Source organism: Gossypium hirsutum, chromosome D07, assembly GCF_007990345.1.
Source record: "Gossypium hirsutum isolate 1008001.06 chromosome D07, Gossypium_hirsutum_v2.1, whole genome shotgun sequence".
NCBI classification, from domain to species: Eukaryota; Viridiplantae; Streptophyta; class Magnoliopsida; order Malvales; family Malvaceae; genus Gossypium; species Gossypium hirsutum.
Genome location: NC_053443.1, coordinates 55265914 through 55280370, shown reverse-complemented (window position 1 = coordinate 55280370; position 14457 = coordinate 55265914). Strand labels below are relative to the sequence as shown.

Sequence of the window (14457 nt, the reverse complement as noted above, 5' to 3'; positions counted from 1 at the left end):
ATTATGTAGTTAGTGACATAAAAGTTGCTTGTTCCCAAGTCCAACAATTTAATAGGTGTCAGATTTGTCAGTAAGTTGTAATATTGACTGCCCTCTATTTATTCCCTTCAAACACCTCTTCAGTTCCACAATCAACTCTTTTCAAGGTTCATATACTACTCCCAATCTCTATTTCCTCTTCCAATTTTTATTTAAATATACTTATATTTTTCATTAGTTTATGGAGTATTTGTGTTTTGTATCATTTGCAGGGCAATGGGACTCCTGGGGTTTCTTGTAGTTTTATTGCTTTCATCAATCCTCAACTTTGTACATGGTTTTCCAAGGCATAACCATGGCGGCCATCATGGATATCTTGGACCCTGGATCAATGCTCATGCCACTTTCTATGGCGGTGGTGATGCTTCTGGCACAATGGGTACTGAGCATACATGAGACTCAAAACCGAATTCAAGAAACACATAGTGACATGAATTTACATTTTCGGTTTTGTGTTGTACAGGTGGAGCTTGTGGCTATGGAAACCTATACGGCCAAGGGTATGGTGTTAATACAGCAGCATTGAGCACTGCATTGTTTAACAATGGCTTGAGCTGTGGTGCATGTTATGAGATCAGGTGTGTTAATGACCCACAATGGTGTCTGCCTGGTTCCATTGTGGTCACCGCCACTAATTTCTGCCCTCCGGGTGGTTGGTGTGACCCTCCTAATCACCACTTTGATCTCTCCCAACCTATTTTCCTACACATTGCCCAATACAAAGCTGGTATTGTTCCTGTCGTTTACAGAAGGTAACAAAAAAATATGGTGAAAGTACAATGGAGGCCGGTATATTAGGAGTCAGATTGTATTTTGTTTACTTTCCTTAAAAAATAAACAAATTAATCTCTATACATCATATTAAAGAACAAACTAGTCATTCTGTAAAAATTTCATTCATTTTTACTGTTTAAAATTGATCCATGTACATCAGCATGAGATACATGTGGCATATCATGTGTCACTGTCTGGTCATTCTATTAAAAACGTTAATTTTTTACAATACAAATGAAAATTTTTTTTAACAAAAATGACCAATTTGCTCTTTAATTTAATATAAATGATCCAACTTATCTATTTTTTGAATAGAGTGAATAAAATACAATCTAATTCTTACTATATATAACGGTCTCCATAATACTTTTACCTATAAAATCCTATTCACCTTTATATCAATGTCTTGAATTCCGGTCCAAGTGATAATGGAAATTAGATCTCCGTACCTTGACACATTACATTTTAACGAGGTATTGATTAAAATGTTTATCGTTTTTTTCAGGGTGTGGTGTAAGAGAAGAGGGGGAATAAGGTTCACAATCAATGGACATTCTTACTTCAATTTAGTGCTGGTGACCAATGTTGGAGGTGCGGGTGATGTTCGTTCTGTAGCCATTAAAGGATCAAGGACCAAATGGCAACCAATGTCCAGAAACTGGGGACAGAACTGGCAAAGCAATACTTACCTTAATGGACAAAGTCTATCGTTTGTTGTCACAACCAGTGATGGCCGTGCTGTTGTCTCTTACGATGTTGCTCCATCTAGTTGGTCTTTCGGACAAACTTACATTGGTCGCCAGTTTAGGTCTTAACTACCAACTTAACCTTTCTCTCCTCTGGGGATTTATAATATAGTGGGGATATAGTGATTGTAATTTTGGGGGTTATTCTAGCCATTGATTTTTGAACTATGGTTTTATCTTTAGACTTTTTAAGATTGTAAGATTTTGGCCAAGGGGGAAAACTTACTATTTGCGTATTCATTACATCAAATTATTATGAATATAAAAGCTTTGTTTTTTCAAGCCAAAATGTACTTTTGCTTGTGAAAAGCTACTGCAATGTTTTCTTTGGTTGCTGTTTTACTATACAACAATTAAATTATTACCAATTGAATTAAAACTGTTGGACATCTTAATTAAATTTCGTATAATTATATACTATTTTTTTTAGCAAAGTAGAAGTAGAGATTTCGTATGGGATCTATCGAACTGGGGCGGTAGCCCAATCATTACAACAACATCATGACTATGACCGAGAACCGACATTGAAAACCTAAAATTTTAGTCGCTCAAGAACTTTGATCGCAAATCCGAGCGTTTGGACTACCAAAATCAATTGAGTGACGCTGAGTGGTTCACTGAAGGCCCCTTCGGTGGTGAGATTTGGACTTCGTTTTGACTTTTCAAAAAGCTTTGATAACCAGCATTGAACTCAACTTTCAAAACTTTTGCCTCATTTTGGTGGCACCGACACAATACTGAAGTGTAAAGAAAGTATTGACGTTAAAAAAATCTATTATGCGAGTTTTGTGGGTTTTATTAAGGAATTTCACCTCTTAACTTAAAAAGATTATGAAAATAATTTAAATTTAAAATTAATTATGGAAATGATACAGTAGAGTTGGGTATCGCTATTTTCTCAGACGGTGCCACCCTAAAAGCCCCAAAAAAGAAAAAAAAATTTGGTGTTGCTAACTGAAGCATGCAAGAACAAAATGTTTAGGAATCTAATGAGGTAATTATCCTTTTAAGATTGGCTGAAAAAGAGTGTCCCATGAAAGTATGGCGGCAACTAATTAAACTTTTGTTCTATTTGCATGTTAGGTCTATCCCATTTTAAAATTAAATTTAAAATATGTTAGGGAATGAATTAAAAATGTTTAAATTTAGATAAACTTGAAGAAATTTTTTGAAGGACATATTGGATGATTTAAATAAGAATTTTATATAGTTTTTAAAGTTTATTGTTTTTGAAAAAAAAACGAGAAGGGCTTATTTTTGTTATTGTTATATCTTTTAAAGGTTATTTAAATTTAATTTCAAAAGGGGACAGACCTAACATGCAAATAGACCAAATTTAATTAGGTGTCCCTATACTCTCATGCCGCACTCTTTTTTCAGTCGATCTAAAAATAATAATTATTTCATTAAGTCCCTAAACGTTTTGTCCCTGCACACTTCAGTTTGGTGCTGTTAATTTTTTAGGTGGCACCAAAAAAAATGGTGGTGATGCCGTTAATGTAGAAATTAGATTATTCTCATAATTAATCTTAAGGTTGGATGTTTTTATAATTTTTTAAACTTATAAGATTAAAATCCTAAAAAAGCTGAATTTTGTAATTCAATTAAGTTCCAATAATTTCAAAATTATATTCTTTTATTTAGATTTCAAAATTTTCTTAGAATAATATTATTGAAATTTGGTAATATATAGAGGGTAATCTCACCAGTAAATTTTTTAAATAATATTGATTTTATAATATTTTATCCTTTCTTATATATAATTTTGGTCCAGGACAACTTTTTCTTTTTCGACTTTGTTTGCTTTAATTTTTTATTATCATGTATTATAGCAAATTAAAGTTACAATTACAATATGTAATTTAATGTGCTATAATTAAATTTTCGTCATTTATCACCGTAAATGATAACATGTTAATTTGCATGATATTTTGTGTTTAATTCAGTTTATTTTTGAATTGATCCCTGCTAAATTAGTGCTTTTATGTTTTAATCTTGTCAGGGATGCAATTGAGACACTAAGAGACAAAAACAAGCAGAAAAGGACCAAATTATAACACAATCAATGAAATGAGGCTGAATAAAAAATGTGGAGAAAGCTAAGGACTCATCATATTTTTTGACTTTGTAAAAATCAAAAATAAAAAAAATTCTTATTTTATTATTTATTTAATTTTATGTTAAATTAATTAAGGCTAAAATTAGTGAATTCTATTTATATAAATAGGGCCTTAATGTTCTTAGGAAAAACACAACTAATTTTACATTTTTTCATTCAAATTGGCGTGAGCATTCTGTTTCCATTTCTTTATTCTTTCAAATTGGTCTAATTGCTTTCCAAGTACTTTTTTTTTCCATTCTTCTCCACCATCATCAAATCACCTTTCAATTCTACAAAGCATGAATACGAAACACGTGTATCTTGAATCAGAGCGCAAGGCTGCCAGAATCTTGAATCAGAAACACATGTATCTTGATTAGATAATCGGTAAGGGTTGGTTTGCAGGTCGTACCGGGACCAGATACGAGAGGAAGAATTGGTGGTTAGGACGTTCTTAACTACTATAACCAGCTTATTGTTTGGAGGAGAAAATTAATTTTCAGGGATAGATTTAGAAATCCAAAATCCACCAAGTCTAGGGGTAAGTCTTATTATCTTTGATTACAAAATCTAAATTTAATTTTCAATTTAATTTCTAATTTATTTAATTATTTATTTATGTTGTTTCAATTGTTTAGTTTCTAACCATTTCAAACCTCCCCTGATTTATTTGTTTATTTTTAGCAGGTTTGTTTGGAGTCGTGGGCATGACTTTTGCCATGACTTTCGACACGAGAAAAATTCTGATCACAAGTTAAACACGGAAGTTGATTATAACATCTAATCCATGTAGACTTGACCCTACTACCATTCTTTACTACTATTTAGAATTATTTAGTAGGAATTAATTTTGGTAGTTTCGACGCTCATCAGTACATTATTGATACGTGATGAGTTATATATTACAGAAAACACAATCTATTCTTAACTTATACGCTTCCAATTTTACGTTTAGATTGATGACAATATATATATTTAATTACCTAAATTAATACCAAGAGAATCGTGAATTATTTTCCTTTTATTTTTACTCTACATTTTCTAATAAAGAAAAATATTTTAGCTTGACTAATAATGGAATTTATTACTGTTAAAGTAATTAAATTTAGGAAGCAAATATTTAAAATCATTTAATAGTAATTAAGTTGATATTGTATCATTACTAGACTTGATTATGGGTTGGGTAACCCGAAAAGTGGGAGGATTTGGGTAAAAATATAGGCTTGAAAAATAGGCTTGAACAAAAAGTAAGGCATTTTAAACGGGTCGACCCTTGGGGAAGACTTTTTTAGCTCAGGTCTGTCCCAAATTTACCTAAATTTTTTCACTGTTGTTTTGTTGCTATTTACTATCATTTTGCTATTATATTGATACTATTTTGTTGTTATTGTTTGAATATTAAATAAATTTTGTTTTATTATTAATTTGCTACTAGTTTAGAGTTATTTGCTAGCTAAGTTGCAACTATTTTAATGTTATTTAAGTATAAAAACTTTTTTAGATGTATTTTCAATTTTTTGGGAAACATTTATTTTAATGTTTTGAGTGTATTTGATATATTGTATTTTTTAAATTTATTTTTATATAAAAATAATATAAAAAATTTAATATGCGGGCCAAGTTGAGCTCGAGTTTAACATTTTTTTTATTTGTGTTGGGCTTGGACAAAATTTTAGACCCATTTTTCGAACCGGACCTAAAAAACGGACATAAAATTTTGCATTGACCCGACCTGAACCGTACCCGACTTATGATCAAAATTAATCATTACTGCTCAAGAAATTAATTTAAAAAATATTAATAAAATATTACTTAAATTACTAGTATATATATTATCCGGACTAATAGTTAAATGACTTATAAATTAAAATATATATATGCAGTTCTACAAAACAACAACAAAAAAAAAACATATCTCAAAGGAAAAAAAATAATTAAAATTTTTGATAAACTTTTGATGAATTTGATGTTTCATTAAGATTTAAATCTTTCATACCAAAAAAGATGATACCTTTCTAAAATTTTAAAATTTATTTTTATATACTTTAATAGAAACAACATTAGAAATTTCGCTTTTTTCTATTTATATATTGAAAATTATTTATGTTTGAAATGGATTTTAATATTACTCATGAAAAAAGAAAAAGAAAAGGAATTTTATTTTTCTAATGCATGGCAAAAATGAAAAGTAAGGAAAGAAATTTCAAGTATTAAGGTTGAATGGATGAAATTTTACAAACTAAATCCCTCTGCACTTTTTTTAAAAATTTTTTTTGACATTTACTTTTGCAATTTAGCCCTCAAATTTCCTCATTCTTTCAATGATTTAAAATTACAATAGTAGAATTAGTACATTAGTCCTTATACATAATAAGTTTATGTTAGAGTTTTCTAATTTGACAATTTTTTTTTGAATTTATATGAAATTTATTTTTAATAACCAATTTTTAATATCACGAAACATAATAGTGATTATTGTACAAGTATCTATAATATGACAATTTAACTTATAAAATATTCATAAATTTAACAACTTTAAACATTTGACTACATTCATTTTAATTTTAATTTTAATTTTAATTTTAATGCACTTTATTTTCACAAATTACATTGAATTTTAAATACAAAAAATTATATATACACAATCGAGTCATGTATCACATGGGAATACAATCTAATTAAAAAAATATTTCACATGAATAAGACTTTTTTCTTTTTCAAAATAGAGCATATATAAGTCTAATTTGCATGCTAATGCTTCTTTACTTATAGATTTATTAAAAATAAATAAATTCTACAACAACGGTAATTTAATAAAATGTGCTTTTAGATAATTATATATTCTGTTAATCAAACAACTAAATTTTATATTTCAATCAAATTAACCAATTAAAATAACCTAACATACCTCATAATTTGCTAAGTAATTTTACATTTCAATAATATATTACAAAAAACAATCTTATATGTCGTAAACTAAATGTTGTACCCGGTAATTTGAAACAAAAGGCTTTTATTATTTTTTTAGAAGATTAAATCATTGTTTGGAACCTGGATTTGATAAATTTTCTCACGTTAGGGTTTGAATTATTATTTTTTGTTCATGTTAGGTCCTAAACTTGACAATTGTTACTACATTGGGAGTTGGACTTGGCAACTTTTCGCACATTGAAGCCTGAAATTTACTTTGGTCTAAGTGAGGCCATGAATTTGACAATTGTTCCTATGTTGAGGCATGAACTGTAACGCTCCAAAATTTTAATTTTGGGTATTGTGAATGTGTAACACAAACATCTATCAGCTTTAGTGGTTATATGTTTTGGGAGTGTTTGGGAGGTCCCAAGTTCAAGCCAAGACTTGGGCAAATTTTGTTTATTTTTATATTATGAATAAGCCCTATCTTTGGTCAGTAGGCTTTTAAGTAAAAGTTGGCAAATAATTAACAAAATGAGCCTGCTAGTCTAGTGGATAAGTGGAGTGTTGGTGTGATGGAGGTCATGGGTTTAAATCTTTAGGACGACAAAGGTTGTATTTTTGCTCCTAATTTCGGCAAGAGCTGTGTTGACCTGGGTTTTTGAGTGGTGGATGTGTAGTGGGAAGTGAGGGAGCGATTTTAGGAGTGAATTAGAGGATTATGGAAGAGAATATCTAAAATCTGATCACTTTTTTCCTTTTTTGAAAAAAAAGAGAGTCGTTTTTCTCTCCATCTTTCTGACATTTTCTCTCCCCCATCTCTACCAAATTTTTTCTTCCTTGCTTCTTACTCGATTATCTTTTCTTTTCTTTCCTCTATTGCCAAAATTCCCTTGTTCCCCCTAAACCATTCTTTCCTCTTGATTTCATAGCGTTAAGCAGTACTTGTGCAAATTCAGTAAGTTGTTGTGTATCATTTTAAGAGATTATTTTGTGTTCAATAGTCTAATTCTAGGGTGTTGGTAGTAGTATTTCACGAGGATTAAGGCTCTCCTCGTGATTTTCGTAAACGTACCGATTTGAAGTTTTTGCGGTAAGTGTTCATCGTTTTATGAGTAAGTATTTTGGTTTTGAGACTTTGATTAATCGCGAGATAAGACTGATTATGGTGTTATTTGTTCAATTATAGGCTTTGGAGTGCTCGGGGACTGTTTTAGCATCAAACAAAACCAGGTGTGTACCTAAAACACAAAAATAAGGGATTCGGCGAAAAGCTGAACTTGCTTGTTGTTTGGACAACAACAGTAGGCTAACTTTGAAATATCACCATAGATTGTGGAAATCGAATTAGAGGATGAAAAAAATATGGGATTAAAATTCTAGTTTCTCATAGAAGAAACGAAGTAAGCAAAAGAATTTTATATTATGAGATATTTGAATTTTAGTGAGACAGGGAAAAAATAATTTCGAAATCCCCTATCCTGACTTTGGAAAATTATTAAAAATTGTATAAAAATAATGGGTTAGAATTTATATGTTTAAAATTCTGAATGAGTCTACTTTCAAGAGAAATAAATGGGAACATCATCCGTATTCTGTACGAGAAGATAATTAATTTTTAGTGCAGAAAGGTCTAAACTATCAGACAGCAGAATAGGGGGAACTTTAAAGAATAAACTGTACTTATTGACTAAACCAATAATTCTGAAAATTTTATGATAAGAAGATATGTGAGCTTGGTTTCAAGGAAAATTTGCGGCTCTTAATTCGAAATTCTGTAGCTTAAGATACAAATAATTTAGTAACAGTGACTCAAGTAGACAGCTTTGAAGGATCATATGAGTAAATAGTGGAAACACATATGAATAATTAACTAGCACGAGTTACATTAAAATGGATCACGAGGCTAAGGCCAATTTGGGTCATGTGGGCCACACGGGTGTGTTGGCCTACACGGGTGAACATCATGGGCTTGTAGGCCCATGTTCACTATTTGACTGATAAGGTTGCACGGGTCGCCCAAGTCAACTGTGAACCTACTGTAGGGTGGGTAAGCTTACCTAGACCCCTAATTGATTGAAATGACTGTATGACTTATATGATTAAGCCTAATGATGTCCCACTGATTTGATACTATATGCCCTGTTTACATGCATGATATTATGTTATAGCATGTCATATCTGTATATTGCATTGCATTGGGTTGGGGGATTATAATGTTCGAAGGAAGTGTACTGAAAGCCTCGAGCCTAATTTACTGGTAGCTCAGCTGTAAACTACTGTCTAGTGTCGCATTTGGTACTATTTGGAGTGTAGGGATGGGTGAGTTGATTATATCTCCACATGGAGTGTAGGGTTGGACGGAGATGGTGTGTAGAGGCTGGATGGGTAGGATTTTTGTAATTGCATATCTGTTACTGCTACTGATACTGTGATGGGCTAAAGCCCTACTGCATGACTATTTTTGTACTGAGATGGGCTAAGGCCCAAACTAGACTGATACTGATACTGAAAAGGGCTTAAGCCCAAACCGTGATTATCTGTTTACTGTCTGTTCATTTGTATGAGGATTACAAACTGAGTTTACGTAAAATCACCCCTTCTGTTTAATCTGAATAGGTAATCACCAGATTTAGGCGGATCGGTGTGGCGGAGGACTCAGTGGTGGCCACACGACTTCTTTTACACTTTTTATTACCTATTTATGATCTTACTTTTATTTGGGAGTATTTTGTTGTAATTATGGCCTTTACAGATTTTGGTTTAAATTTGGTTTTTATACGGTTTTATGATTTAAATATGCTAGTGTTAGGTAAAACTCGGGTTTTCAAATGAAATTAATGTTTTATAAAAAATACCACGAATACGCAAACTATTTAAAAGCTTCCGCAATAAGAAAACGTTTTGAAATTGAATAACGATTTGTAAATGAATAATGTTTTGAAAACGAACGACACAATTTGAAGTTAACATAAGATAATAAAAAAATAGTTAAATAGAAAAGAGGATTTAGCGACGACATATTTTTCGAAAAGTACTACCATGTGACGTCGTCAGACGTCGTCAGATTCGGCCATAGCGTTTAGGCCGGGTTTGGGGTGTTACATGAACTTGGCAATTATTAGACTGTACAAATCAAGAACTAACTTGGATAAAGAAAAGTTGAACTCCGAATATGGGAAAATTTACCAAATTCAGAGCCTAATTTAGACAAAAAAAGTTCAGACTCTAATATGAGAACAATAATCAAGTTTAGGAACTAACTTGAAAAAAAGAATTGTGAAGTTTAAATTACGCTTTCTTTAAAACAAAACAATCAATATTGTAGCATTTATTAGACCGTAGAAATCAAGTCTTATCCATCTTTTATTTAATTAGTTGGTCTCTTAAATTATTATTTAATGAATAATTTTCATTTTGGAGAGGGGAGAATTTTTTTAACAATTTCATTATAGGTAATAATCATATCTGGTTTTTCTTATACAAAGTTTAAAACTACTTATAGTCCTCCTCAACCTATAAATAAGTGAATAATAAGCTTCAGCACACTCGAACCTACATCATCCTGCATTGACAACAATAACTATACCAATCAAACTAAGACTCAATTCACGATGGAGAACATTCTTAGACTTTTGCTTTAATTTTTGATTGAAATTTGAAAGTGAAAAAGAAAGCATTAACACTATACCTTGATTTTGTAAAGAAAATGCATTACAACAGAAAGCACGTTCTCTTGATCCAAACACTATTTGAAAGAATTTTTTTGTGAAAGAAATTCAAGTACGTGAAATCTTCCTTTCCTTTCCACTTTTTAAATAATAAAAATTATGTATCAATCATTAAATCATTCACTCTAATATTTATATATTTTATTAATTTATCAAATTAAAAAGAAATATACTTTATTGAAAGAATTACGAGAACAATATTATCAATCATTATGCGTAATTTTCGTAACTTACCTTATTTAAAGTTAATTATTTTTTTAACAAAATAGTTGTGTCATTACCTTTGATGTATGTTGCCCCATCATTGAAGATTGATTCTTAAGAAGGAACAAATCCTTAAGATTGGGTCAAATTGAATTCCTTATTTTAAGGAGATTGAATTGAATGATTTGAAAATTTTATCTTGAAGATCCATGACTTAGACTCGATTAGAATGTTCTCAATATTTTTTTTTCTTTTTTGCTACTTTGATGGGGTTTAAGACAGAGCTGGCAAACAGTCGGGCTTAGGTAGGGTTTACTTCAGACTTGGATTTTTTTGAGCTCGAGCCCTTTTGAACTCAAATTTTTTCGAATTTGGACTCAGGTCATAATAATTCATTTTACTTTTATACAATGACAACACGTTCAAATTTTTCTTATAAAAAACATAAATTTTATATATTTAATAAAATTATTTTATCTAAAATAATTAAAATGCTTATTGTAGGTAAATTTTATTATTTTATGATATTATATGAATTAACGAAAATATCTTTTATTGTTCATTATTATATTATATTGACAATTGAATATTTTTTTTATCTTTCGTATTAAATTTATAAACCTAATACTCATATTCTAAAATATTTATTCTAAAATTCAAATATATTATACCAAACCCTAACCCAAATAATATATTCATTATTATCCAAACTCAAAATAAACTAGTTATAGCCCAAATACTAGGTCCAAAATAAAAAGAAATAAACCCAATTCAAAATCTAATTTTAAAAAATAATATTTTATTAATATGTTAATTTTTAATAATATTTTATGTATTGTTAGTTATAATTATAAATATTTATTTTAATATACTAAATTACATATGATTATTAATGCTATATCTTTTATTATAATCTATAATATAATAATAGTTATTATATTAATACTCAAAAAACATATTATTTCACTATATAATACTATATCACATACTATAATAGTAGAGTAATACATAGTATATTAATTATTATCATATATTATTGTTTATTATACTGGTTGAAGTATGCTTTAAATTCTTATACTTTTCATACATTTGAAAGTTGACCTTCCTATAATGTTATATCATATCAGATAGTATATAATATATTAATAGTTTATATATATGCATCAATGATTAAACATTATAATATGATGTAATATTATATATTTTAGTATAATCTATAATATAATAATAGTTATATATAATAGTAGTACATTATATATTATTGTTTATTATATATCATATTGTAAAAATAGAACGTTGGTAATGACAATATATTGCTAAGAAAAGAGAAATAAAAATAAAAAGCACACATATTTTTACATGGAAACCCTTTCGGGAAAAAAAACGACAGGCAGAGGAGAAAAAAATTCACTATGTCAAATTCGAATGATTACAAGAGGAGTTTTGACTACATCTATTTATAGGTTGAAAAAACCTAAATCTAATCAAAGTTAAATATATTATGCTAATAAATGCTAAATATATTATACTCATAAATACTAAATTTTCTAGAAAGAAGATATATTTTATTTAACTTGACTTGCAAGCAATCTCTTAGAAATTGGGTCACACAACTCTAACAATCTCCACCTTGACACGAATTCTCAACGAACAAGTTTTTCACCTCTTCCATTTATAGGAAGTGTCTTAGTCATCATATCTGCAGAATTTTCATGAGTACTAATTTTGCTCACAACAATATCACCACGAGAAATAATATCACGAACAAAATGATATCGAACATCAATGTGTTTTGCTCTCTAATGAAACATTTGATCTTTTGTAAGAAAGATGACACTCTGACTGTCACAAAATACTGTACTGATTTAAAGGTCTTCATTGAGTTTACTAAAGAGTCCCTTCAACCAAATAGGTTCTTTACAAGCCTCAGCAATCGCCATATACTCAGTTTGAGTGGTAGACAAAGCGACTGTAGTTTGCAAAGTGGCTTTCCAACTGATTGCACAACCTCCGATTGTAAAGACATAACCTATGAGAATTATTCTTCTATCAAGGTCTCCAGCAAAATCAGCATCAACATACCCAATGACTCCATCTCTAGTTCTTCCAAACTGTAAGAAAACATCAGTAGTACCTCGTAAGTATCTTAAACTCCATTGAACTGCCTTCCAATGTTCTTTACCGAGGTTCGCTATATATTTGCTAACTGCACTGACTACATATGATAAATCTGGACATGAACAAACCATAGCATACATGAGAGATCCCACTGCACTAGAGTATGGAACATGTTACATGTACTCAATCTCATCATCTGATTATGGAGACAAAATCAATGAAAGTCTGAAATGGGCTGCTAAAGGAGTACTAATAGGCTTAGCACTCTGCATATTGAACCTGCAAAGAACTTTCTCAATGTACCCTTCTAACTTAGGTAAAATTTACTTGCTTTTCTATCTCTGAGAATCTCCATACCAGGTATCTTTTTTGCTGGACTCAAATCTTTCATCTCAAATTATTCACATAGTTGGGCTTTGACCTTTCTTATCTCTATTTTATCTTTTACTGCTATCAACATATCATCAACATAAATAAGTAGATACACAAAAGAACTATCACTATTTTTCTTAAAGTAAACACAACTGTCAAAACTAATTCTTTTGAAATCATGAGAAGTCATAAAAGAATCAAACCTCTTGTACCACCGTCTTGGTGACTGTTTCAAACAGTAAAGGGACTTTTTTAGCAAGCAAACATAGTCATCTTTTTCTGATATTGTAAAACCCTCTGATTGTTGCATGTAAATATCCTCCTTAAGTTCTCCATGCAAAAATGCAGTTTTTACATCTAACTACTCAAACTCCAAATCATGCATGGCCACAATACCAAATAAAGCTCGAATCGAACTATGCTTCACAACTGGGGAGAACACATCTGTGAAGTCCACTCTTGGAATTTGACTGTAACCCTTTGCAACTAGCCTTACTTTATATCTGGGTTCTTCAACTCATAGAGTCTCTTCTTTCTTTTTAAACACCCATTTACAACGAACAATATTTTTACCTTTAGGAAGTTTTACAAGATCTCATGTTCTATTTTGTGGAGTGATTCTATCTCCTATTGCATAGCAAACATCCAATTTTCTGAGTCTTCACAGCTAACCGCCTCGGACTAATTAGATGACTCTTGGTTTGCATCTATATCTTCAGCCACATTTAAAGCATAAGCAACTAGATCAGCCTCGGTATACTTCTTTGGAGGTTTAATTTCCCTTCTAGTTCTATTTTTGGCGATAGAGTATTGTGGTAAAAAAACAACTCTATTCTGAATTTTTGTACTCGCTTGAGGAGTCGACTCTGTTGTAGATTCTGGAGTAATCTGATGCTCCACCTGCTTTTGATTTTCTTTATTGGAAGAGTCTTTAAGAGATAAGTTAGTAGCATAGCAGTTTCATCAAAAACAACATCTTTGCTAATCACAACTTTTCTATTTTTCAGGACACCATAACTTATACCCTTTTACACTAGCTTTATAACCAAGAAAAACACATTTAATGGATCTTGATTCCAATTTTCCATTATCAACATGAGCATACACAGGACACCTAAAGATCTTTAAATCAGAATAGTCAGCAGGAATACTAGACCATACCTCTTGCGGAGTCTTTTTCTCAATGGCAACTAATAGAGATTGGTTGATCAAAAAACATGCAGTAGAGGTTGCTTCGGTCCAAAACGACTTTGGTAAGTTGGAATTTGACAACATACATCAAACCTTCTCCATGATCATTCTGCAATGTCATTTTACTGTGGAGTATGACGAACTGTCAAGTGTCTCATGATCCCTTCTAACTTGCACAATTTATTAAACTCATCAGAATTGAACTCTAAGCCATTGTCTGTGCGGAGGTATTTTATTTGTTTTCCCGTCTGTTTTTCAATCATAGTTT

The 14457-nt window shown here is 30.5% G+C and overlaps 1 protein-coding gene across 1 annotated transcript; it reads left to right on the top strand.

The window, feature by feature from the left end:
• Positions 1 to 222: 222 nt before the first annotated feature.
• Positions 223 to 1848, top strand: LOC107940766 (expansin-A5). The gene is made up of 3 exons (XM_016874215.2): positions 223 to 418; positions 503 to 791; positions 1319 to 1848. The coding sequence occupies exons 1-3, from the start codon at positions 256 to 258 to the stop codon at positions 1626 to 1628; spliced, it is 762 nt and encodes a 253-aa protein (XP_016729704.1). The 5' UTR covers positions 223 to 255; the 3' UTR covers positions 1629 to 1848.
• Positions 1849 to 14457: the final 12609 nt, after the last annotated feature.